This window comes from Triturus cristatus, chromosome 1_2 (genome assembly GCF_964204655.1).
Source record: "Triturus cristatus chromosome 1_2, aTriCri1.1, whole genome shotgun sequence".
In the NCBI taxonomy this organism is placed as follows: Eukaryota; Metazoa; Chordata; class Amphibia; order Caudata; family Salamandridae; genus Triturus; species Triturus cristatus.
Window position 1 is genome coordinate 1,166,341,208 of NC_140580.1, and position 24,803 is coordinate 1,166,366,010.

Below are 24,803 nucleotides of genomic sequence, written 5' to 3' on the forward strand. Positions count from 1 at the left end.
GCCAATGGTGCAGTTGAAAGGTTTAATAGAGTGTTGAAGGGGACCATCAAACTGGCAGCGAACAATAACCTCGACTGGAAACAAGAAGTGTTGAAAACTGTATGGGCTTACCGCATTACACCAAGTGACACCACGGGTCATAGCCCATTTGAACTTATGCGCGGCAGAACGCCACTATCTAAAGACAACGTGGGGTGGATAAATGCTGCCAAAAGAGTGGAGTGGTCAGCAAGAGAAATCCAAGAGAGACTTAGGCGAGCCCAGCACAAAACAAAAGATTTCTATGACAAAAAGCACGGATGCAAGCAAGTAGAAATCAAGGTGGGTGATCTTGTAAAGGTAAGAAGGAGTGGTCACGTGGGGAAAATGCAGAATAGATATACAGCACCCTTGTCAGTACGGGACATTTATAGCAACTCAGCTCGCTTGAGCGACGGAAGAGTGTGGCATTTCTCAGCACTGTCAGCATACAAGCATCCTGCAAAACCCGAAGCTGAGTCCAATAAGGATCCTGTTCCGGAAAACTACAGGGATAATCTAGGTGCTGCCTCCAATGACAACAAAACATCCATGGACTTTTCAGACGACGAGTCTGATTATGAGTTCCCTTCAACACCCGTGACTGTGGAAAGAAGCGGTACAGGAACCACCATGAATCCATCAGATACGACTAAAGACACACAGGCCATTAAGGAAAACAGGCGCAAGTTACCACCCACACCTCTTGAAGGAGATTCACCGCAAGTCCGCAGAACACGTGCGGGAAGGTTGTTGGGGGCGCCCATGAAGCTCAGGGATTTTGTTTGTGAATGAAACTTACCTACTTAGACCTGTCAACTCTTCCATAGTTCCCTGACTTTTACGTTGATTCAAAGGGGGGAAGATGTGTTACGTTCCTCTTATGTCCCACTTGGGACACCGTTCTAGTTTGCCACTGTGTGTCCCTGCGCGGACACCATACTTGTGAGGTCATCAGCTGTTCAACTGTACCACTGACAGTTGACAGCTGATCGCCGACTACGCAAGTCGTTATTCGCTCCTCCCTTCTGGAGCATGTGTTGGTTTATGCTAATTAAAGGAACTTTCTACTTTATTCAAGTGTGAGCGCATACTTAACAGCCGGCCCGCCACCTCGAAGGATTACATAGATCCCGCTACTCTCCCGTGCACTGCACATCGCCGCCCCTCTGCAGCGCCGCCCACGGACCGCGGCAACCGCCCCTTAAAAGCGCCAACCACGCTTCAATCTTGCACCCCCTCCGCCCGTGGCCATCCGAGCCACAGGGCCCTGTCAACCTGGAACTGCCCAGGGACAGGGCCGGGGCGGAGTGGGAGCAGCAAGACTTACCCTAGATACGAGGTCACAGCAACGTCGGGACGGAACGGAACGGAACCAACGACCGATGCTGCATGGCAAATGGCGTCTCGAGCAGCCAGGAAGCAGAGGGCAATCTACGGCGGCGGGAGGCATAAATAGGCCTGGCCCCGCCCAGCCCAGTGGCCCGCCTCCCCCAGCAGGGCCATTGATTGGGGCCTCCCCTCCCAAGGCGCGGCCTCACGAGAGAGGAGGAACAAGGGGGGGGGGAGGCTCCGGAGGGTGGCCACTAGAGGGCTGACCTGCTAATGTCCCCCTGCGTGGGACGCGGCCGCAGCGGCAATCTCCCGACTTTTTATTTTAAATCTCGCACAGTCCCTGTCCTAAAATGTTGGCATGTATGCTATGCCTTCTGGGTTTTGTAGTTTAAGGTTTTATTGGCTGCTGTAATGCTTCAGTAAAGAAAGAGAAGCATAATCAGAAGACTCCTTTCCTGACATAGAATTAGGCCTTTGTGTCCCACCTGAAACTTGCACACGTCCTACTGTAAACATAGAACTGAACACTTGAAATACAGAAAAGGAGGCAGCTGTGCTTCTCCTGCTAAACATGATGCGATAGTGTTATGCTTGTTAGGGCTGAAACTATTTAATTATAACTTCTGAGTATTAAAAAAAATCAATAAAGTCTGCGTAGTCTAAACCATTAAATGCAAGTCGAATTATACTGCTCGGATCAAAAAACCTCGCTCCTGCGCATGCGCGGGGGGTGTTTTGAACGCGCGCTCAGTCGGTGGTCCTCACTCGTACGCAAGCGCAGTCCGATATTTCTGAACCGTAAATCAGTGTCCCTGTCGTCTGCGCATGCGTAGTGCATGCCCCTCACAAAGATGGCGGCTGCGTGTTGGTGGTCCGCACTGAGGGGCGGAAGTGCTCCGCAGAAAGCAGTCCGTCTCTGGTGTGCGGGCGGACTGTCCCGGCATGGAGCTGTTACGGCCGGCCCTGCTCCTGCTGCTGCCTCTCCTAGCGCGGGCCATGGAGCCCGTCAGCATGGGCCTCGCCGTCTTCGGGGCCGCCTCGGCATTGACCGGCTTCATCTCCACCTACCCGGGGCTCTACTGCTACTTCCGGGAGTGCTGCGATGGGGGGCTGAATGCCACCGGTGAGGGGGGGGGGGGGGTGTATAAGCCACCGGTGAAGGGGGGGGGGGCTCTCAATGCCACCGGGAAGGGGCGGGAGGCAGGGCCATTGGGCTGGGGTCTCAGGGCCACCTGTGAGGGAAGCGGGGATGCTATTGGCCACCTGTGAAGGGGGAGGGGGGTCAATATCGCCGGGGCGATCAAGGCCACCCGTGAGGGGAGGGGATCAGTGCCACCGGGGAGGGCACAGGGCAGCAGGTGTCATTGGAAGTGAATGGTGAAGTGTTTGTTTACTTTGTGCAATAATCCTTCAGAGGTTTCCATCAGAAAATATCAAACTTTCACATTCACCACAGATGGCTAAAATGATGTGGAAATGTCAATTGGCAATTAAGTTTGTTCTATCCGTGGGTTTCTCTTCACAAAACAGGGAGTGTCATGGATGTGAAAAGGTTCAGGCCTACAGCATCTCAAGAAGTTCAAGGGGATGTGTGGTCTCCTTTACAACATATTTTTGGCGCCATGTTACAAGGTGAAGTTCTAAGACGAGTGGTATAAATGGTTTTAAAAGGTGGGCGAAGGGAAGTACGTTACCGAAAGCATTAAGGACCGAAAGAAAAGTGTTGGGTGAATTGTCCTTAGTAGGTGACAGAATTTTAGTAGGGGATGAAAAAATTATACCACCGGTTGGAGTCAGGCAAATTATGTTGTTAAGGACCACACTTTTGCACGTTCATCATGAATGTGTATTTCATGAAGCACGGAGATCGAGCGCGACTTCTCTCCATGCCAGTTCTTCCCAACTGTCAAATACAGAATGTCACTGCTCCCTTGGCAACCAAAAGACCCATACAGTATCCTAAGCTCTTTAATGGAACCCATTAGTACAGTATCACAGAGCAAGAATACAATTGTGAAAACTAATTTGTACAATTCTAAAAATGAATTTACTCCCCACTCGGGTCAAGTGAAGATGATGCCCCATTTCGAACTTCGGTAAACCTCCTACACACTGCGAGATTTCAAGGCATTCAGGGAAGCCTTCATCATTGTTTGAACAGTGTTCAACAGCATCGCTTTGCTTAGTAAACGTATAGCAGAAAGTTGTTCTCTGTTTTCACCTCTGCACTGATCAGATGCCAACAATAGCAGAGGTGGCCCAGCTATAATGTACATTTTTGTATACGTCTTTCTGCATTTAGGTTTTTATCTAGACACTGGCAGAGACAATTGGATTTTTAGGACCCAAGTTGTGAAGCGGCAGATCCCTGCTGTATGTTCAGAAGTTCTGCATTTTCTGCACTCATAGAGTATCAATGGAGTATTGGCAAGGACCACAAATAGTTACATTTATCAAGTGTGTTGTGCATTTTTACGTTTGAACCACTTACTCAGTAATGCAGTTTGATATTGGGACTCATTATCTAACCACACAGCACTCCTCCTAACAAGAAATAATTTGCATTAATTAATCTTCAATTTGATCTTGAACAGATCGTACACTTGGTCTTGCTTTTGCAGCAGTGGACTCCAGTTTGATCTCTCCACTTCGTGAATGAGCAGAAGGCATACATGCCTTCATGTTTAACCTGTCAAGTGGGAGATTTTGAAAACCTCATCGGGGGGGATGTAGTTTCCCCATTGACAGCTAAATAAAATAAACACATGCTTGCCTCAAATACATTGAGACTTTCACGCCTGAATCCGGTCCGTTGGCCTGTATGATATGAGTTTTGTTTTGCTGGAATTTATGGGTTAAAGAGTTTACTTGTACGAAACAAACAAGTTATTTTTGTCCTTAGCTACACATTGTCTATGGCTGGGCTCCGCGTCAGTGGTGAGAGTATGGTCGAGGGCTGACCTTTACTTGAGGACAGTGCTACCAGTCAGGGCGGGGACTATGAGCTGTCACTGATTCGGCTTGCACAGAGCCACTGGTGATGGTGTGAGTTGGGAGCGGTCATTGGGTGTGGGCAGCTCAGTGCCACCAGTGAGGGTGTGGGAAAAGCGGTCATTGCCAACCCTTAGGGTGTGGGTAGCAGCTGCCATTCATTAGGGAAAGAGTCAATGCCACCAATGAGGGTGTGAGCTGGGTGTTGACAATGGTTGTGTGTCTTATTGCTACTGAGCCCAAGAACTGAGATTAGCTTGGGGGAGGGGTTGCCCAGTGAGGGGTTGGGTACTGCCTTTCTTTGTTAAATTCAAAGCCAGGGCTTGCGTGCATGGTTGGTGGTGTGTGTGATTTGTAGTATGACATTTAGTGTTGTGTTTGAGGATCAACGTGGTGCTTCCTTTTCTCGCTACACACCTGGTGCTCCTGGTACGTTTATGTTAGATATTAGTGCAAGGTATATAGGCTTTTATTCGTGCACGCCTACAGTGGGATAGCCCTTGGTTCTTTGTCCTGTGTACATTTCATGTTTATCATACTACCATTTAATAAGGGCGTGATGCTTCTCAGATGGGTCTCTTCTGTTCAAATACCTGGGACTGTCTGTTGATGGGCCACTGTCCTGCTTATGGTGGACTCACTGGCTAGGGAATCTTGTGGCATGTTCAGTGCCACTGGTCAGTGTGTTGGCTGGGAGCTGTCACTGGTGGGGTGAGGCTAGTGGGGGAAGTTCATGCTTCTAATCTAGTGGCTATCCAAGCCATTGGTGAGAGTGAGGCCTGAAATCTTTCAACAGGTGATCATTTGTGGTGCAGACACCGGATAGAGATGGCACAGAGGAAGGGAGGAAAGATATGAGGTTGTTCAGTAATACTGTGAGCGAAGAGCTGGGGCAGATTAATTAATCCATGAGAAGCGAGAGGGGAACGTGGAGTAGTGTTTCAATGGCTCCAATAGGGAGGTGATGTATCTGCGTAAAGCAGTGACCTGATGCTTAAACTGGATGCTATCCACCACGAGAGGGAGGACTCTCGATGGTGCACTTGGAGGGTACTGCTGATGTCTTGTGCACAGTGCCACCAGTAGGTGACGGTGGTGTTCATTGCTTGAACAGAGAAAGAGTCATCAATTGAGGAATCAAGATTATTGCAAATATTTTGTCGATTGACGGATGTACCCTGCTGTAGAATTGTGATCCGTCTCTGTTGCTTCATAATAGGGTAAAAATAGTTAATTTAAACACGAACCTTGCTCAATAAGCCAGACAGGGCAGCATCTGGTGGAGGGGTAATTGTCTGACCGTGAGTTCATAGACATTGCCGTTGTTAGGAAGGGGAGAGGCCTACAGAGGTTTCTCTTAAAAGGTTCGTTTTTCTCCTTGTCCAAAGTTTTGGAAGAGATATGTGTTTTTATTACCTGAAAGCTGAGGGCAGGGACCTTCCTGGGTGTGCAGCAGTTTATTTATAAATGCTATGCTTGGTTTGCCATCTAGTGATCTGGAAGACGTTGCCTTGAGGAGGAGTTTTTATTGTCAGAGTTAATGGGTTGCCTCCCTTTTTGATTTCTCATTGGCCAGCTGAATCAACCCTCGGATAGGGCTTCTCCACTCCCTTGCATTGATTGCGTTGTTTTACCAGAGTGACAAGTACTGTTTTTGGTATCTTGTCCTCAGCTCTACAGGAGGATCTCCAAAAGCAGCTCTTTGGACAACACCTGGTGAACAAAGTCATCCTGAAAGCAGTGACTGGTTTTATGAGGAACAAGAACCCCAGGAAACCTCTCACCCTCTCGCTGCATGGCTGGACCGGCACTGGCAAGAACTTGGTCAGCCAGATCATTGCAAAGAACATTTACAAGGAAGGGCTGCAGAGCCAGTATGTCCATCAGTTTGTTTCCACGCTGCACTTCAAACATGCCCACAATATCAACAATTACAAGGTAAGGTGGCCCTCTTCAACAAAGTGCACTGCTTTCTCCGGGAGGGATTCTTACTTTGCACACTATAGATGAGAGCTGCCTCTTGGAGGGATTCATAGTTTGCACACTGTAGATGAGAGCTCCCTCTGGGAGGGATTATTTGCACATATTCTTTGCACACTATAGAAGAGAGCTCCCCGATAGCAGCTTTCTATTCTGTTGACCAGCAGGATGCAAGTTATAACAGGCTTGTGTCCCGTAGTAGTGAGACTTCTTAGATTCATGGACGACAAAGTGCAAAGCTGTCCCCCTGTACCTATTTGCTGGACCCTAACACACCAAGGGAGCGGGTGTGTAAATATGGGCTGCCCTCCCTGTGGACTAATGCATTGTGTCTCTAAACTGTTACCTGCAGTAAAACGAAGGCAAGGCCCCACGTGTGAGAGGACTGATCAGGGTCATTGCTCCCCACAATAGATTCTGAGGGATCTCTGTCCTAGCTGCACTATTGGGAATCCACCCGGGTGGCTCTCAGAGTTGGTGTGGGTCGCAGTCTACATGATGCAAGGAGTTCTGTTGGGTCCTGAGTAACTATCCTACTCCATATCCAATGGAGTCTCAGCCTAGTTCTGTATGTACGAGATGAGGCTTGAAAGCCCCCTGTGTTTCTGGGATTACACTGCATCTCTGCCTTTGATTTGCCAATGCATAAATTGTTTGTGGTGTTTGGAAGGGGGTGACGCAGACACTTGCAGTATGATTTTTATCCTGGTGCTCTGCGCTGATGTCCTTAGCTGATATGATTCCTGCTCTGAATTTTCCAACCAACTCATAGGGATCTTGTCTCTTTTGTGTCCTGATTGCTCCAAAGCACCACAGACTAAAATCCATAAGAATACTGTGCCTCACAATTTCAGGGTATTACTTCAGGGTTTACCTGATGCTCTAAATGAGGATCTGTGTGTAATCCTCATACAAGTCCCAACAGCGCAATCCTTCTCCTCAGTACAAGTCATTGTGAATTTTGACTCCGACATATACGCAAGACCCAGTAGATTTTCACATCACCAGGGTACGAGGCACAGCTCCTCATGAGCAAGATCAAAGCTTGGAGAGCTCCCCTGGTGAGTTGCAGCCACCAGTAGTATTGATTATCGACTTGAATTCCTTTTCCTCTCTGGGGTGAATGAAGAAGTCTGCAGTTGTTTGTTTCTCCAGATAGTCATGTCTCATTGAACCTGGGCTCTTGAAAATATTCCTCTGTCTTTCAAAGCGTGAAAACTGACATATTCCTTCTTTACTTCAAATACTCAGTCCTAGTATCCATTTTCTATTGTGATATGCAGTGGGTGGTATTACAGGTCAGCTACACCACAATATTGAAAGCTCACTGCAGCACTTTAATGAATTGTGACCAGCAGAACTTACCTTGTGTGGGCCACGCCGATAATTACACTGCCGCCACCGCCAGGAGTTACAAGGGGGCCAACACCGACCACAGCAGCAGCAGCGTATCCAATCTACCGCGTCGCCGCCCCGGGACTCAAACTCCCGGCAGCCCCAGCGGCGGCGCGTCGAGCTGACGCGCTGAGAGCGACAGGTGGCGCCTACAAACATCGGGGAGGCCCGCTTCGCGGGACGCGCCGGGCGAAGCCCGGGCAAAGGGCGGGCCGTCTGTGGCCGTCCGGGGCTGACCGCGGCTGGGCTGGGCCACATCCCTTGATTTTCATCACAGGTATTCTGTCAATATCCCTATATAAGGGGTACTTTGGATATATTGAACGTACGGTGGTTGTTAAGAATGGGGAAATCCACGCGGATGGCCACTCGTTCAACTGTTAAAACTAAAGCCCCATCTAAGACCCCTCTTCCAAGTTTGACAGCAATAGATAGGATGCTGCAAAAAACAATTGGGGTAGTCGCTAATGCTATTGAGAGCACCGAGAGGCGGCTATCATTACCCCCTAGTCTATGTTTGCTAACGCAACAGCATCAGGACACTGAGGATCACTCTAACACCGCGCTGAGCATGCCATTATCACAAGAATCCATCCTAATGGCCTCATATGCGGACTTTCCGGTTAAGGACTCGAACTGTGTTATAATTTCGCAAACTACACCTCCTGATGATTTCATGACTCGGGAAAAAAGGCTGTCTCTTACCCCCAGATTAGGATTAAGTGAGGGACAACCTAATATAAACAATGTGCCTGATCACAGGGAGGAGTTAATTATTTGTGAAAACAAAGATATAAACACTGTGGGTTCAATACATGGTGCTATCTCCCCACAGGGGATACAAGGGAGTACTTCAAAAGCAAAAGCTGTGCAGAATGCACGCAAGAAAGGGAAACCAAAAGGCAAAAATAAGAAAATTGTACCGATACCCCTACAAGAAAATGGGGAGAAAAGAAAGTCAATAAGTAGTATTGAATCCCTTAACCAAGATGATAAGTCCACCATACAAGAAGGAATTACATTGACTGATTTGGTAGACTTCATGATAAAAATTGAGCAGGTAATGAAGTCTTTGATATTGCCAGTAGTAGGAAGATTAAAAACCCTTGTTGAAAAAATTGAGGGCTTAGAAAAGCAAGGGGCAGGTAATTTAGAAACATTGGAACATCTTAGTACACTAATTAGATCTATAGTCGTATCTAACACCAATAAAACAGATAATGCTGTTATTAATGTTTCGCATTCATTAGAACCTGCAATTTTACCTGGAAGGTGCGAGAAGGATGATGCACCCCTTATCCTACCTACGGGGGCAAATATGTTAAATGAAATGGATTCTGGTGGTAAAAGAATTGAAAAAGAGAAAGGTAAGGGACTTGAGGAGAAGGAGGGAATGGCAGATTCAAAAGTCTATAATCGAAATAAGGATATAAACGATTATGACAAGGATAAAAGAATATATATTGACCTCCCTCCACAGTCAATTCCCTATACCGTAGTGTTGACAGGGGTACCAGAGTTGAGCAATGGAAAGGCAGAAAACTATCAGGAACTCAAGAATAAGGTAATACATTGGCTGAATTATAATAGGCCACTGCCTGGACAAACACGTGTGGAAATTCTAAATGTTAGGAGAGTACACTGGATTGGACAGAGGCACAAAGACATTCAAGGAGATTGTATTATCGTGAACTTGAGAGACAGAAGAGCTGTGGGCTTTATTTGTCATTGGGAACCTAACTATAATACAGGCAGAATTCAAACTGTAGACCTAACCTATTTTTATCCATTAATGGATTCAAGGAGAGATAATACCTGGTATCATGGGGAACATAGGTCCAGACATAGAGGTAATGTTAGCCCAAATTTCAATATCCCTTTAGCAAATAGATTTCAGATCTTGCAGGGGCTAGAAGACATTGACTGACTCAAGGGAGACAATAGACCCACTGATTTGAATACTAGCAAAAGTAGCGAGTTAAAGGACCAAGGGCCTCGGAATACCATCACCGAATTAGAGATAGCTAAGGTGGTCCTTATTAGCAAGAGCCCACAAATTGAGGTACTTTGTGGTGGGGAAGCATCTCTTAATAGTAACAATGATTCAGTGGATGATCAATTTAGTGGGGAGGTTTGGTCCTTTTTGAGTTGGAATATTGCAGGTCTGAGATCTAAATTGGGTAATGAAAATTGGGAAAAACTGGTAGGTAATTCTGATGTTATTAGCCTCCAGGAAACATGGACAACTGAACCTATACACATTAATGGATTTAAAACATATTTTTCCCCAGCAGTAAGCTCAACTCATGGTAGGGCTAAAGGAGGTTTGTGTACTTACGTTTCAAATCTGTTAGTAGGAATTAAAACTGAGTTAGTTTTTAATAATGTGTATTATCACATTATAAGGATCACAGTTAATAAGGGGTTTTCCATAGTTTTGATTAATTTTTATGATAATATCCAAGGAGAAGACCGAATGGATGTCTTTAGATTATTAGGTAGTAATATCACCTCAGCAATTGGGAGGAGGACTGAGGACACCTGCATTATTTGGGTAGGAGATTTTAACTGTCAATTATGCAGGAGTGCAGAGAGTGGGTTATGTGGGGTAAAATTAGATAGAGATATTGGCTTTAGTCATTTTGAACATCCTGGACGAGGGGATTATCTAAATGAATTAATATTTGAAAATGATTTGGACTTTGTAAATAGGCTGATCAGTCCAGAAATCCCCTTCTTACCAACGTTCAATGGCAGAGGGGCAAATACAACTATCGATTATGCCTTAATGACCTCTAGACATAGGGATATGATACGGAATTATAGAATTCTGGATTGCCCGCTTAGCGATCATTTTCCTCTAAGCTTCGATATGACTATGAGACTTAAGAAACATCGTGGTAGGGTCAAATCTAAAGTGATAATAGATAATATCACTATGGCCCGTAAAAATGGTTATGCTTTAAAGTGGACAAAAATTTGCCCCGTTGACTTCCAGGAGAAACTAATAAAAAGTATGTTGCCCCAATTTTATGTATGTACAGATGAGAATGCCAACGATTCTGATTTCATTAATAATTTTTTATTGATTATTGCCCAAATAAGGAAGTTATTGTGGGTTGGTACTAGTGGTGGGAATACAAGGCAGAAGAGGTGGTTTGATTCAGAATGTACTAAGGCATATAGAAGTCTAAAGCATGTTATACATGCTACGGAGAAAGATACTGATTTAATTAGGAATTGTAGGAATGTCTATAAGCAGACCCTTAAAAACAGGAAAAATGCTTTAAAGTTGGAAGCATGGGATGCTTTATGTGACGCCTCGCTAAGTAAAGACTCTGCCTTATTCTGGAAAGTTGTTAATGCCCCTTTTTAAAATTTTAGTCACACAGACCCACTAGATGTGGCAATTACTGAGAGTGAGTGGGCTGAATATTTTGCCAAGCTGTATTCCATTGTACAGGATAATATGGAAAGTTCTAATGATAACATCCAAATGAGAGACTGTACACAGAGTAGTAGCCCACTTGAACCTGAAATAACAATAACAGAGGTGCAGAAATGTATTGATGCATGTCTGGCGGGGAAAGCACCTGGCCCTGATGGAGTTCCTGTTGATTTATTTAAAAACAACAGGGAACTATGGGCTCTAATTCTCACACGTTTGTTTAACGCCACTCTGAAAAAAAGGCCTCCTTCCATCATGGTGTGAATCCCTGATAGTCCCAATTTTTAAAAAGGGTGACCGTGAAATCTGTAAGTGTTACAGCCCAATATCACTCCTGGATTCTACTATCAAAATTCTAGGAAGGATAATTTTAAATAGATTACATGTATGGGCTGATGAAGCTAATATTTTAAGTGACCTACAGTATGGCTTTAGGAAAGGTCTCGGAACAATTGAACAGTGTTTGAATTTGCATATTTTAACTGAAAAATACACCAAAGTTAAAGAGGGACGAATGTTTTTAACTTTTGTGGATCTTACTTCTGCATTCGACTCTGTAACACATTGTAAACTTTGGGAAGTTATGAGTAAACTGGGTGTGGATAAACAGATTATTAACTTCCTGAGAGATCTCTATGCAGGAGCATCGGCCAGAGTAAGATACGGAAAAAATGGCGAATGCACTAGATCCTTTGCAATCAAAAGGGGTGTACGACAGGGCTGTGTCCTGGCGCCGTTCCTTTTTACACTCTATATCAACAATGTGGAAAAGACATTGATAACTGAGTGCAGGGACGTGCCAATGGTAGGGAAAAGATCAATCCCTATTTTGCTATATGCAGATGACGCGGTCCTGATGGCTAGAACACCGCAGGCCATGCAAAGAGTAGTTACATCCTTTTCTGATTTTATGAATCAGCTCGATTTAAGTATAAATTGCTCTAAGACATTTACCATGCACTGTGGGTCGGGCGCACAGAGAAAGAAAAAAGTAATTCATATTGGAACTACCCCAGTAGAGGATATTTTAACATTTCCCTACCTAGGGGTCTTAATTGATAGTTCTGGGCTATGGAACAATACAATTAAGACAAGGAAATTGCTGTACTGTAAATCTATCATGGCTTTAAAAAATTTTAGTCGAAAAATAGGGAGGAAACCAATTAAGGAAATGTTGACTGTCTACAAAGCGACTTGTGTAGCCATTGTCACTTATGGGGCAGGCCTATGGGGATATGCAAATGCCAGCACTTTACAAGTGGTTGAAAATAATTTTATGAAATATCTCCTAGGGGTCCCACAGAGTGTTTCGACATACGTTTGCCATGTAGAACTTGGGGAGCCATACTTAGAAGATATAATAAAAACTGCACCAGTTCTACTATGGCATAGAATATGGACTGCAGATGAATCTGGTTTAAATCGAATGATCATGGAAAATGCGATGGGTCTAGAGAAGTGTGGAAAAATTAGATGGCTGAATTATATTAATAATTTTCTCATGCTACTAGGGCTGGGGAATTATTACACAGACCCGCCCACTCTTTGTAATATATCTAGGAAATGTTTAAAAGATAGATGTATGACCTATTTGCATGAGACCAGAACTAGAATAGAGTTCAAGAAAACTACGGTGGTAGCTCATGAGCAAATTGTAATCTGCAATTACTTACAGCCATATTTAAAGCTACTAATGAGTGACTATGAAAGGTTTTTACTAATACGTTTTAGATTTAATTTATTATTCAGATCACTCAGCTTTCCAGTTATGAATAATTGGTCAAAAATTTTGAGCAAATGTCCCTGTGATGGTCTATCAGTGCAATCTGATATGCATATACTTTTCTTTTGTAAGTTTTATACTAGACCTAGATAAATGTATGTTGTTCCTTTGCTAAAAATTATGGAAATTAATCGATGTCGCCCTGCTCTTTTAGCTGTTCAGAAATTGGATAATATTTTAACAGTCGTATTTATTTCCACATTCCTTAAAAATGTTTTTAAATTACGGAAAACAATTGAGATCTGAACTTACTCGGTTTTCCTATGTATGGTTCCCATAATTATTTTAAAATATGTGTAATTTTGTGTCTGTACTTTTATGGTTATTTTGTTTTAATAACCGAATAAAGATCAACTTGACTTGAATTGTGACCATTTTTCTTTCATGATCTGACATCCTCAGTGCAATTAATAATAAAACCATATAATGCGATTACTTTCCATAATCCTAGGACCAGCTGCAGTCGTGGATCCGGGGCAATGTCACCAACTGTGAACGCTCTATTTTCATATTTGATGAAATGGACAAAATGCTGCCGGGCCTCATCGATGCCATTAAGCCTTTTTTGGACTACTATGATCACATTGAGGGTGTATCGTATCGTAAAGCCATCTTCATCTTCCTCAGGTATGCAGTCAGGGTCTTTGCCCGTCCTCAGTAGCTTAAGGGTCTTTGCTCCTTATGTATATCAGACGAGTGTCCACATCTCTTCCTGCAGCAATGCTGGCGGCAGACTTATCAATGAGGTGACCCTGGACTTCTGGAAGAGTGGCAGGAAAAGGGAGGAAATGCAGCTGAAAGATTTGGACAATGCATTATCTCTGTCCATCTTCAACAACAAGGAAAGTGAGTGGCTGGTGTGCAAGAAGACTCTGCGATTCTACCTGCCTCAGTGGGTGGAGGCAGAAAGATGTACTCTGTCTATACATGACTGGTGATGTATTTTGTGACACTGCAGATGGGGCAGGGTAGATGTGCGGTAATGTGCTCTGTATTGTACGTGTCTCAGGTGATGCAGACAATGCTGTGTGTGATGCTCTAGGTGACTCTGGGTGGAGGAGTTGAGAAGGTCTCTGTCTTGTAAGTGTCTCATGTGGTAATGGATGAGTGGCACTGCATACTGCAAGAGGCTGTAAGCTCGCGGATGTGCATTGTCTTTCTCAGTCTCTGTTGCTTCTGCATGAGAAAATGCTGCTAAAGGGTAGTGTGGGTTTTACTTTACTTGCATTTGCATAGTGCTTCATACACCTGATGTGCTGAATCACTACGAGGACGGATAGTACAATGCTCCATAGGTTGTGCGAGGGTGAAGGTGTGCATTTGTGGTGTGTCCTCTATGAAGTTTTTGGGAGTGTCTCATATTGACCAGAGTTGGGCTCTTATAGTGTTGTGCGTCACTGTGCTTCGATTTGTAGCAGAGCAAAAGGAATGAGCGATAGGATGCTTCAGCTTATAAGTACCGTTGGGCTTGGTTGTAAGGGTGTTGCCATGTGCTCATAACTTGTTGCAGACATATAGCGGTGATTATGTCTCAATCTGTGCAAATGAGAGTTCAAGATAGAAGCACCTGTAATCGTGTCTGCCATCTTTGTCAAAGATTTGTTTCCAGTTCTAAGGAAGGCATGATCTTGAGATCTGTGCTGTCCATGCCCACCAGTTATGTTCTATTGATTTGTGTAGCGCACTAATAACCCGAGAGGGTATCCAGGTGCTTGGGCAGGTGTTTAAGTTTGTGGTCTCCAAGGTGCTTATACGAAGAGCCCGGTCTTCAGTTTCTTGCAGAATTCAAGAAGTAAGGAGGAGGCTCTGATGTGTTGAGTGTGGTAGTTCCATGTCTTGGGTACGCTGTAGGAAAATGTGCGACTTCCATTTTTACTTTTGCAAGTGAGGCAGATCGAAGTGTCTGGTGGGTTGGTGAAAGTGTATGCAGATGTTCAGGTATTCTGGTCCTGTGTTGTGTAGGGCTTTGTATGTGTGCATGAGAAGTTTGAATTGGCTGCGCTTGTGAATGGGGAGCCAGTGAAGCTTCCAGAGGTGTTGTGTGTTGTGGGTGCGGTGTGGGAGGTCAAGTATGAGACTTGCAGCGGTGATCTGGATGGCCTGGAGTCTGTGTAGGAGTTGTTTGTAGATTCGACATAGAAAATATTGTCATAGTCCAGGCTGCTGGTGATGAGTGCTTGTCTGATGGTCTGTCTGGTGTTCAGAGGTAACCATTTGAAGATTTGTTTTTCAGCATGCGTAGGATGTGGAAGCAGAAGGTTCCCACTGTGTTGACTTAAGCCGTCATGTTGAGCTAGTTGTCTAGGGAGATCCCTAGATTACTTGCGTGGGGTGTGCGTGTTAGTCCTAGTTCCAATGGCCACCAAGATGATTTCCACGGGGAGGTCTTGTTCCCGAAGACCAGTATTTCTGTCTTGTCGGAGTTGAGCTGCAGGTAGTTGGTTCGCATCCAGTCTGCTCTCATTGTCATGCAGTTGGTTCTGGCGGTGGTTGATTTGTTCATCCGGGAGAGGATGAGTTGGGTGGCATCAGCATAGGAGATCAGATGATTTTGGTGAGCTTTGTCATGTATATGTTGAAAAGGGTGGGGCAAGGGACGATCTCTGTAGGATTCCACCTATCAATTTCTTGGTCTCTGATGTGAAGGGTGGCAGCCTGACCCTTTTGTTTCTTCAATTGAGGAAGGAACATGTCCATTTGAGAGCAGAGCCTTTTATGCCAATCTCATGGAGTCTTCTGATGAGGGCGTTCTGGGAGACAATGTTGAAGGCCACAGAGAGGTTGAGCAGGGCGAGGGACGCTGTTTCTTCTCAGTCCAGGATGATTCGGATGTCATCGGTGGCTGCGATAAGTGCTGTAGTAATGGTAAATAATTGTCTTGTGTTTGGGATGTGCCTTCCTTATCCTGTTGGGAAAAGCCAGTTCATTACTATCTTCCTGAATTCTTGGTCCACTTATGTGTTTTGTTTTTGTAGGTTGTGATGGTCAGCAAAGGTTCTAGTCTAGAGTGAAGGGTTGAGTTTTCAAGTATCCTTGTGTTTACTTGGATGAATGCTCGCTTTTAGCTGTAGGTCACCCTTAGAAAGGCCATACAGAAGAATGTCTTGAAGAAGCAGGGTCTAGTCATGGGGAGCCAGAGAAGCAATCAGAGGGCGGGTGAGATGTGATCAAGCATGTGAAGTTGTAGGTAATTTTTTATAGTCTGATTTTGGAATCTTTCAGACTTTGAAGCAATACGAGCAGGGTAGGTATAGAATGATTGCATTGTGTTGACAAGGCATGTCAAGTGCAATGGTAATCTGGCGCTTCTGTTGGAAACCTGTCATTGAAACGTTTGAAAGGTGTAGAAAGTGCTTTGTGTGACTGATGATTTGGGAGACTGGGCTGTAGACCATTGTCTCCTACAGTTTACTTGATTGTGTCCATGCCTCTAGTCGTTTTTGTAAAACAAAGTTTTTAAATTACTTGAACCATGAAACTAGAAAACATTTAAAAAGAAGAAACATATTATACAAAGGCAAAAGAAAATAATGGTTCCTTGCAAGACCCTATAGTGTAGCTGGCATGTTATGCCCGAAAAGAGACTGTGTCCACTAGTTATAGTGGGCATCTTGTATCAGTCCAAACAACCCCTTATGGTGATAGGCTAAAGACAACCTTTATTGAAAGCTATCCTAGTGGTAGCTATGGAGAGCAGCATTTAGGCTAAGTCGTGAAGGAATGTAAAGCAGCTTGTTTTACCAGTCTATAATCTCTTGCATGATCAAATGAAAAGACAACCACACCAGGTATATATTTAACATGTATGTATTTAGGTTAACACACACCCCTCTAGTTTCTTTATGAGACTGGAGTTCGAAGTACTTAAGTTACAAGATAGGAATCATCAGTAATGGCACAAATCCACGTTTGGGCCCTAGGGGCGTACCAAACCATATACCAAAAAACTGGTATAAGAACCACGACTGGGATAGACACTAGGTCTACAGCCTCTAGAATCGCTGAGACTCCAAGGAACCACCCAAGGTAGTGACACAGGGGATCCACAGGGACTGTATGCAGTGTGTAAACACAACCGCGGGTTCCCGTTATCTTCTATGGGCAATGTCGCGGTTGGAAATTTAAAGATTAGGGACACTTCTAATTGAGTTAGGACCAAACCCTTTTGGACCTAGGTAGTTCTAGGGCTTGCACCCACAAGAGCACCAGAGTACTCGAGTTACCTCACCCAGGGAAGCCGTGTGCATAGGGGTCTTTTGGTGTCGGGTCGCGTCGTCGATTTCAATGGGAGCCTGCAAAGAACTGCTGCTGCCATGAAGAGGAGAAGTGTCCGGAGAGATCCAAGCCTGGATCTAGGATGAAAGGGACCTGAAAGCAGAGGGGACACAGTCTGGGTTACTTGCCAGTGACCTAGGGCAGGATGGACCAATGCCCACAGATGTCGGGTGCTTCAGGAGAGTTGTTGGGTGTCTTGACTCTTCAGCCACGAGGTCCAGGAGGCATCGACTAAGTCCACGAGCCGGATTCGAGCTGTCCCACGAAGTCTTTCGAGTGCTGCGGTGTCGGCGACCAGATTGGACCCAACAAGCCAGCCTTGGCAACGGCAAGTCACTGGAAATCAGAGAAAGGACTGCGGTGCAGACTAGCAAGATCTGAGGGACTCCTCCAGCGAGGATAAGTAAGGGCCCGTCTGGAGCAACCAGGAAAGCCCATTCAGAAAAGGAGTTGCCTTCGTGGGGACCTGCTAGCCAACGGGCTATTGATCGCGAAGGAGCCTCGAGCGGTCACACTTGAAGCTTGCCCACGGGTCACTCGTGGAGTGGAGGCCAACAATCTTCAGTGCAGGAGGTGCTCAAGGCTGGGGCTACTCGGAGCCCAAAGCACAACTTTGAGGAGGACCAGGAAGATAGTGGTGCTGCAAAAGTTCACGTTGTCCAGGGGGCCATGGTTCCACGTCACCCACGATAGCCACGGGCCTCAGCTTTGCTGTGGACTCAGGGTAGCCTCGGGGAAGTCCGGAAATCCACCTCTGGTGATGCAAAGACTTTGGCGTCCGGCGGGAGCTTCAGCGATGCAGACCGGTCAGTTGCTTCTTTGGTGCCTGCCAAGCAGGGGAGTCACTCCTTGACCCCAAGGGAGATTTCTTCAGTCTTCTAGTTAAAGTAGAACGTAGAACGTCGAAGGTCCAGAGTTTCGTCTAGGGTAATCTGAAGTACTAGGGACTGGATTCCTATACTTATAGTAAGTTTAGGGGATGGACTAACTCTTAAGGCCCCATCTCTGGGTGGGCTTGGAAAGCGGGGTGGTTACACCCATTTCCTTTGTCCAGTTTCGCGCCAGAGCAGGGGCAGGTAGTCCCTGCAACAGGTTTGAACTGGGCTATGCACAGGGACACCAAACGTGCCCCCAGTGCAGGACTTCAAAGCACCAGAGAGTGCTCCCGCCCAGCCCCAATACACATCAGCCTGTCTGGGGAGGTGGTCACACCTCCCTTCGACAGGAAACCTATTGTTCAGGCCTCCCATGCCGGAGTTTCGGTCAGCAGCAGGAGGCCAGACCCGTGTCTGTGGCAGAGGCATTCATTTTGTGATGCCAGGGCTCAGGAAAATCATACCGGGTTTAGCCAGTGTGAACATGTCTCTCCCTCTAGAAGGGAGGAATGCTACCCCCGCCGCCAGAATTGGCGGGGGGGGGGGTAATATTCCAAAGCGTTTGACACCAAACACGACATGTTTTGATGCAGCCATTCCAAAGTTAGCATTTACCGCGAGGTTATAATGCACTTAAGAGTATATGGTATGGCTGTTTCACAGAACAGCCATAAGGAAGTATTTCCGAAACCTGCAGAGGGGCTCAGCTCATGCTTGGGCACCCTCTCACATAAAACCAAGCACTCTGCTTTCAGGATTGTCAAGGCCTGCCATAGGAGTGGCTTATAGGTTTATATGTGTCTGTATAGGGTAGTGATATAGGTAGCCTATACCACTGTAAGGGGTGCAAGCACACCCTTACCCAGGCTGCAGTAGCAGGCCCGTTGTGTCATTTTGGAGTGCTTCCCAGGGGTGACATAATACATGCTGCAGCTCCTGGTAGGCCTCTGAGGTACCTATGCCCTTGGTACATAGTATACCATATACTAGGGGCTTATAGGGCACTCCAGAATCCAATTAGATATGTACCTAATGTACATGGAAACCATTTTAGAGAGGAAGCAGCTAGGCTGTGGTCCTGATTAGCAGGTCCACAGCCAGACTAAAGTAAAAAAAACAGTGAAACACCAGCAAAAAGTGGGGTTACCCATGTGAAGCAGATCCTACACTGCTACAGAGAACTCTTGGTGTACAGGCTTTCTCTCTACCTTCTTCCCTTTCCCTTATCTTTTATGGAAATAATGAATAAAAGTGAGTTAAAAATCCACCATAAAATGGATTAAGTGTTTCAACTAAGAAAGAACTCGATTACAGCGGGGTCAAACTCTACAATGCTTAATGTCCGTGATCCAAAAGCTAAGAGTTCATGATCATCTCAGTGCTTTGTTGTGAGTTTTTAAGGAAGTCCTGCACTGCTTTGAAAAATGTGCCTATTCTTACCAGTTTGAGGAGGACCATGGTGCTAAAAATCCAGTTCATTGCTTGATCGCATGTTCTTATACCATGAATTGAGAAGAGTGTCTTTAATAACCATCGGCGAGAGTCGAGCAACATCGCACAGCTGCACAGTAGATGTGAAAGCGTTCCAATTTGTAGCCGCAAAGTCTACACTTAACTACTTTAGAAAGCAACGTCCAGTTAGGATTAAAGTCTTTGATATGTAATGCCAGCATCCTTACTGCCAAGACTTTGGTCAGGCTAGCTTTCCCTATTGTGCAGTTAAGATAAGGTTGTGGCTGAAGTCCAACTTGGCTGTCCTTGTTTTATGATCCTCCAGGGCCCTTAATGGCGGTTTGGAATTAATTTTTTGCAAGTCCGTGGTCCTAGAAAGTAGTTTAGTCTGGTTTTTCATTATGCTTTGTATTGCAGTAGGCGTAGGTGAAGAAGTGTTTAGAGTGGTCAGGTTGATTTGTAGAGTTACTACTGACGTCCTTAAATAAGCGGACCACGGGTTGATTTTATGTTTGAAAATGTCTTGCAAAATACATTTCAGGGTCCCGGCATTGCTGTAGTGCATCTATGGTAGTACTAGACCATGCGATACCCTCCAGGCCGAATTCAAGTCTCACCAAGGGTCCCCTGGTGTAATAGGGCAATTTAAACACTCTTTTATGTATTTTTAGGTGTAGTTTTTCAATGGTTTTGGTGAGTTGACCTGGGAAGGCCTCGCTGCCGCAAGTAATTGCGGATGGTAATACTGCCCTGAGCACCTTTCTGATTTGCGCTGAGGAGGGGCTTTCAAGGGCTGTATGTAATTGGCAGAGTCTAGTAGGTATTAATGCTGCCTTATCCTTTAGGTGGCGCTTGTGTGTTGTTGATGCACCGTTTGCAGAAAACCATGTGCCCAGATAGTAATAAGATTTGGCTCCAGAGATTGTTAAGGGTCCCAAGGACCAGTTATTACTTACTTTTTGTAGCATCGTTTCAAAAGATTGCACCTTTTGTTTTGGCTTCATTCTCGCCTGCCTCTGGTCGTTTTCTGAGTTTCTGGGGCCAGATGGTCTTAGCTTGGTAGTTCTACCATTCTCTGCATGTTTGGATCTCTGTTGTGGACATGCTGAGTTGTAGGTGATTTCTCAGCCTCCATAGGTTGGTGGTTTGGAGGAGAAGTCTCATCCAGAGATGTCTGAGGTCCTTCTGGTTCCACCTTTAAGATGATCTGAGTGTTATTGGCATAGTTGCAGCAGGCTAGATTGAAGGACTTGATGCGATCCGTTGGGAGGCTGAAGTAGATGTTGAAGACGTTGGGTGAGACGCTCAAACTTTGCACTGAGTCATCATCAGTTCTGATAAGAACTGATGCAACTGACAGCAGGGAGATGATGTTCAACCTCTCCAAGTGTTAACAGGAAGTGTTTGGTTCTTTTGAGGTCAAGTTCTTCAAGCCCCAGTAGCAGGAGTGGTGGTGCAAGCCCTGCCTGGGCGACTGGTCATTCTCTCAGTTTAACTATCTGTGATTAAACAAATGTTATGGAAAACGAATTGTGAAAGCTAAAATAATGGTGAAAAAGAATAAGGCTGTTGGTGAGAAAAAGGGGGTAATGGTAATACTAGGGTAAAGTTGTAGGTTAAGGGAGGGTTTATCTTATTAAAATAAAAAAGAAAATGTTTTTTAAAGTGCGGTGGACCAGTAGGATTACACAGAGTGAAAAGAAAAACAAGAGAGAAAGACTGTTGATAAAATGGAAATAACCGCAGGTAAGCAGGAAGAGAGAAGTTCAAGGGGAAAATTCTGAGATGTAACTGAATTCCTTACATGAAACCCCTCAGATTATTGAGCAATTAATAATAAAAACACAAACCTGCTATTCATTACTTTGTGAAAAGCACAGAGTTTCTGTCTTTAATGGTGTTGGCAGTCATTACATGTTTCAAATGGGCATGGGTCTTCCCGCGAGCTACTTGAATCATTTCCCTGGAAGGGTGCCAGGTTCTGATGTCGGTCTATGACTAGTCTTCTTAATCTTGTTCTCAGGGAGGTGTATGGCTGTTGTCTAGTTCTAGAGGTGGTCTTCCACCATTTCTGCTTTTTAAGCAACATGGTGTTACAGGAAGTTTTGAGAGTTGCTGAAAATCATAATGATTCTACGGCATTCTTTTTGGGGCCATTTGGCTTTGGAGATCTGTTGGGAATCGTGGAATCTTTGCCTTGTTGATGCACAATCTGAAGATCCTTCTGGTTGTTGGACGCAAGATTTGTTGTGTTTGTTGTTGGTTGTCTTCTGTTGGTTGAAATGTGTGGTTAGAAGTAGGATTTTACTTCCGGGCCCAATGCCACACCAGCTTCAACTTGTTTTCAGCAATTTAGGAAACACAGAATTCCTTCATAAGAACTCCTCATTTAGAACTGTCCTCTTTTCTGTTGGTGGCTTTCCCCTGCAGTAGCTCCCTTGGTATCCTGTGTATTGCCCTATGGTCGAACACCCAGGTAACCCTGTCTTTCACAGGTGGAGTCACAATGTATGCATGCTTGTGGACATGGCCGGAGTTGCGTGGTGTATAATGCTAAGTAACAACCTGGCACTGAACTTGCTTTTTCTGTCTGTGTATCTCCTTAGGTGGCCTTTGGCACAGTAGCCTGATTGACAAAAACCTTATTGACTTCTTTGTACCATTCCTGCCACTGGAGTACAAGCACGTGAAGATGTGTGTTGAGGTGGAGCTGCAGTTACGTGGGTATGAACCGGACGAAAACATTGTCACCACAGTTGCCGATGAGATGACGTACTTCCCTCGGGAGGAGAAGATTTACTCGGACAAAGGCTGCAAGACGGTGGTACACAAAATAGACTTTTACACCTGATAGGTACAAAGTGAAAATCTGGGACAGCACAAACTGAAAAGGGGGAAGAGTATTGGTATGCTCCAGGCAGTTGTAATGATTCAGAAATACCTTTTTAAAAGAAACAAAGTTTTAATAGACTTTTGTAAATATCTGTACATTCTAGGTGAAATCAAGGTATTCCCAATCATGTGGTTTTGTGAAAAGAAATGTATTTGCTCCAGGAAAACCAGGAGTTGATGAAGTGCCTGATCTATATGTGTATCTGCCATGTGGCCACTTCAGCAAGTTCTGACTTTTGAATTCTTCTTGGTGTTTTGTGACTCTGCTTCCCTTTGTCAGTCGAAGTCTTGGCCTACAAGTCGGGGGAAAGTGTTTTAGGCTAAAAGAGCCTGGACTGGCTGAAGCGGTCACATGACGTAGGTCCACATAGCATTTATGGATGCAAACTTTCATGTGAATATGATAGACGGAGATACAAACAGAACATTTTTTAATTTTTTGTTATATTTTATTTGAGCCAGATGTATCTTTGTGTTCAACTCTGAGTATAGGTGCTCCTTGAAGGTGTAGAAGAAGCTTGGAGGGTGGAGGCAGAATGGCACTGGTTTGGCTGCTGACGAATCCTTGCTTTCCACAGCAAGGATTTCCACTTGGTATTTGCACACTGCTGCTGAATGTAACAAGGCAAAAGTCTTCGCTTCCATCATTGTAGGATTATATTTTGTGCTTCCAGTTAAACCGTGTTTGTGTGTGGGGGAGGTGGATGGAATCTTGACACAGCCGGTGGCAAGACAGAGCTTCGGACCTGCATCCTCTGTGAGGAGATCCAGTAGATTCATGGTTTATTTGTTTTAGCGCTCATCATATGACCTACAAGGGAGAGAAAGCTGGACCCAAGAATACTGTAGGACTGTGTTGCGAGGTGCAAGAGGGAGTAAATGCATTCCTGATTCTGTCCATGGACATGTGTGATGATCTCTCTTATGCAGCCTGTGGTGTGTGTGTACACCCTGGCACTTGAGCAGTAGATGCACAAACCACAATACAGCTGAAAATTTGAAAAAAAGAATTCAGACGGTAGTGCAGTGCTAACTATGACAGCACGTCTGCCTCTTTGGAGCCCTGATGTGGATAATGAGCCCTACCTTGTTGTGTGGATTTACAGTGAACCTGATGAGCAGAAACCGTCCTTTTTAGAAGTAAATGCCTGGTTCTATTGCAGACTACTTGTGTTTCACAACATACTGAAGTGTTCTTTTGACCCCCACCCAGCTCGCTGTCTAAAATGCTGCTTAATTGAACTGAAGGAAACGACAGATCTCTGAACTCCTACTTTGGGTCTCTACTACTCCTGATTGTTCACTTTGCAGGTAACTGGCCACTTGAAAACTGCTAAGAGACTATTACAGTCCGCCTCATTGCCAACAGCTAAGCAAAGCCCGATTTGTGCTAGTGCCAGCGACACAGACTGAATCTGGTGAGAGGGTCGAGTTTGTGTCGTCTATAAAATCAGAGTTCACTTAATCAAGTTTTTATGGTTCATTTCATCCATGTTATATGACCATGAACCCTTTGAATAAAATGTGTATTTCTGTGACCCTTTTCCTATGGTCTTGAAATCTTTCCGTTTTTTATATGAAGTTTGAAATGTAACTGAGCTGTCACGGTGAAGACCTGTATGTGTTTTTGTTGGCTTCGGGGCATTTGTTGGAAGCTATCTTCAAATTACAAAGAAAACAGATATATCCTATTGATCTGTCATAACAACCATCCTTACAACAATTATTAGTGTGTTGTTCTTTAATAAATCAAAGATATTTGAGATTATTAGATGGTATTACCAAAAGTAAAAGGGGCTCAAGGGACCAGATTTAAATCAAGGTTATCATTATCGGGTAATGGTAGGTGGTTAGTCATGCAAAGTGCTGTGTGAAAAAAGTGCCTCCACCCGTGGTCAAATAGGGATGCACATATTATTGTACACATATAACCACAACAATATATACAACATCCTAATCGAAAGGACTAGATGGAACCTGGTCAGTCCATTTTACAGTCGCATTGGGGAACAGACCGTGTAATTCTTTGGAGTTTCCGGTTAGGGATTGAATCGGGGGTCATCTAATACAGGCAACCATAGACTTTACATTCTTTTGTATTTCATATGCCTCTGGGTCGATTCACCGTTGATTTGTGCACGTTGCCTAACTCGCATGACTAGAAGTTTCGACCCTATGGATGATTCTTAAAAAGGCTCAGGGTGGTGACTGATCTGCCACCTTGAGGAATGTGATATGTGCAGAGAGATTTCTTTAAACAGCTGGTGAATGCTTGATAAGTCATGAGTTTGTGTGATTGGCTGTGTTCAGCTGAGCAGAGATGTTACCATTCTCGATCTCTGTCACTAAATGCGTCTCA

At 44.8% G+C, this 24,803-nt stretch overlaps 1 protein-coding gene across 1 annotated transcript; it reads left to right on the forward strand.

The window, feature by feature from the left end:
* The first annotated feature begins 2,219 nt into the window (after positions 1–2,219).
* On the forward strand, positions 2,220–23,982 carry LOC146868930 (torsin-1A-like). The gene is made up of 5 exons (XM_085613997.1): positions 2,220–2,476; positions 6,017–6,282; positions 13,402–13,577; positions 13,669–13,796; positions 22,159–23,982. Exons 1-5 carry the CDS (start codon positions 2,296–2,298, stop codon positions 22,401–22,403), a joined length of 996 nt encoding a protein of 331 aa, XP_085470123.1. The 5' UTR covers positions 2,220–2,295; the 3' UTR covers positions 22,404–23,982.
* The last annotated feature ends 821 nt before the right edge of the window (positions 23,983–24,803 follow it).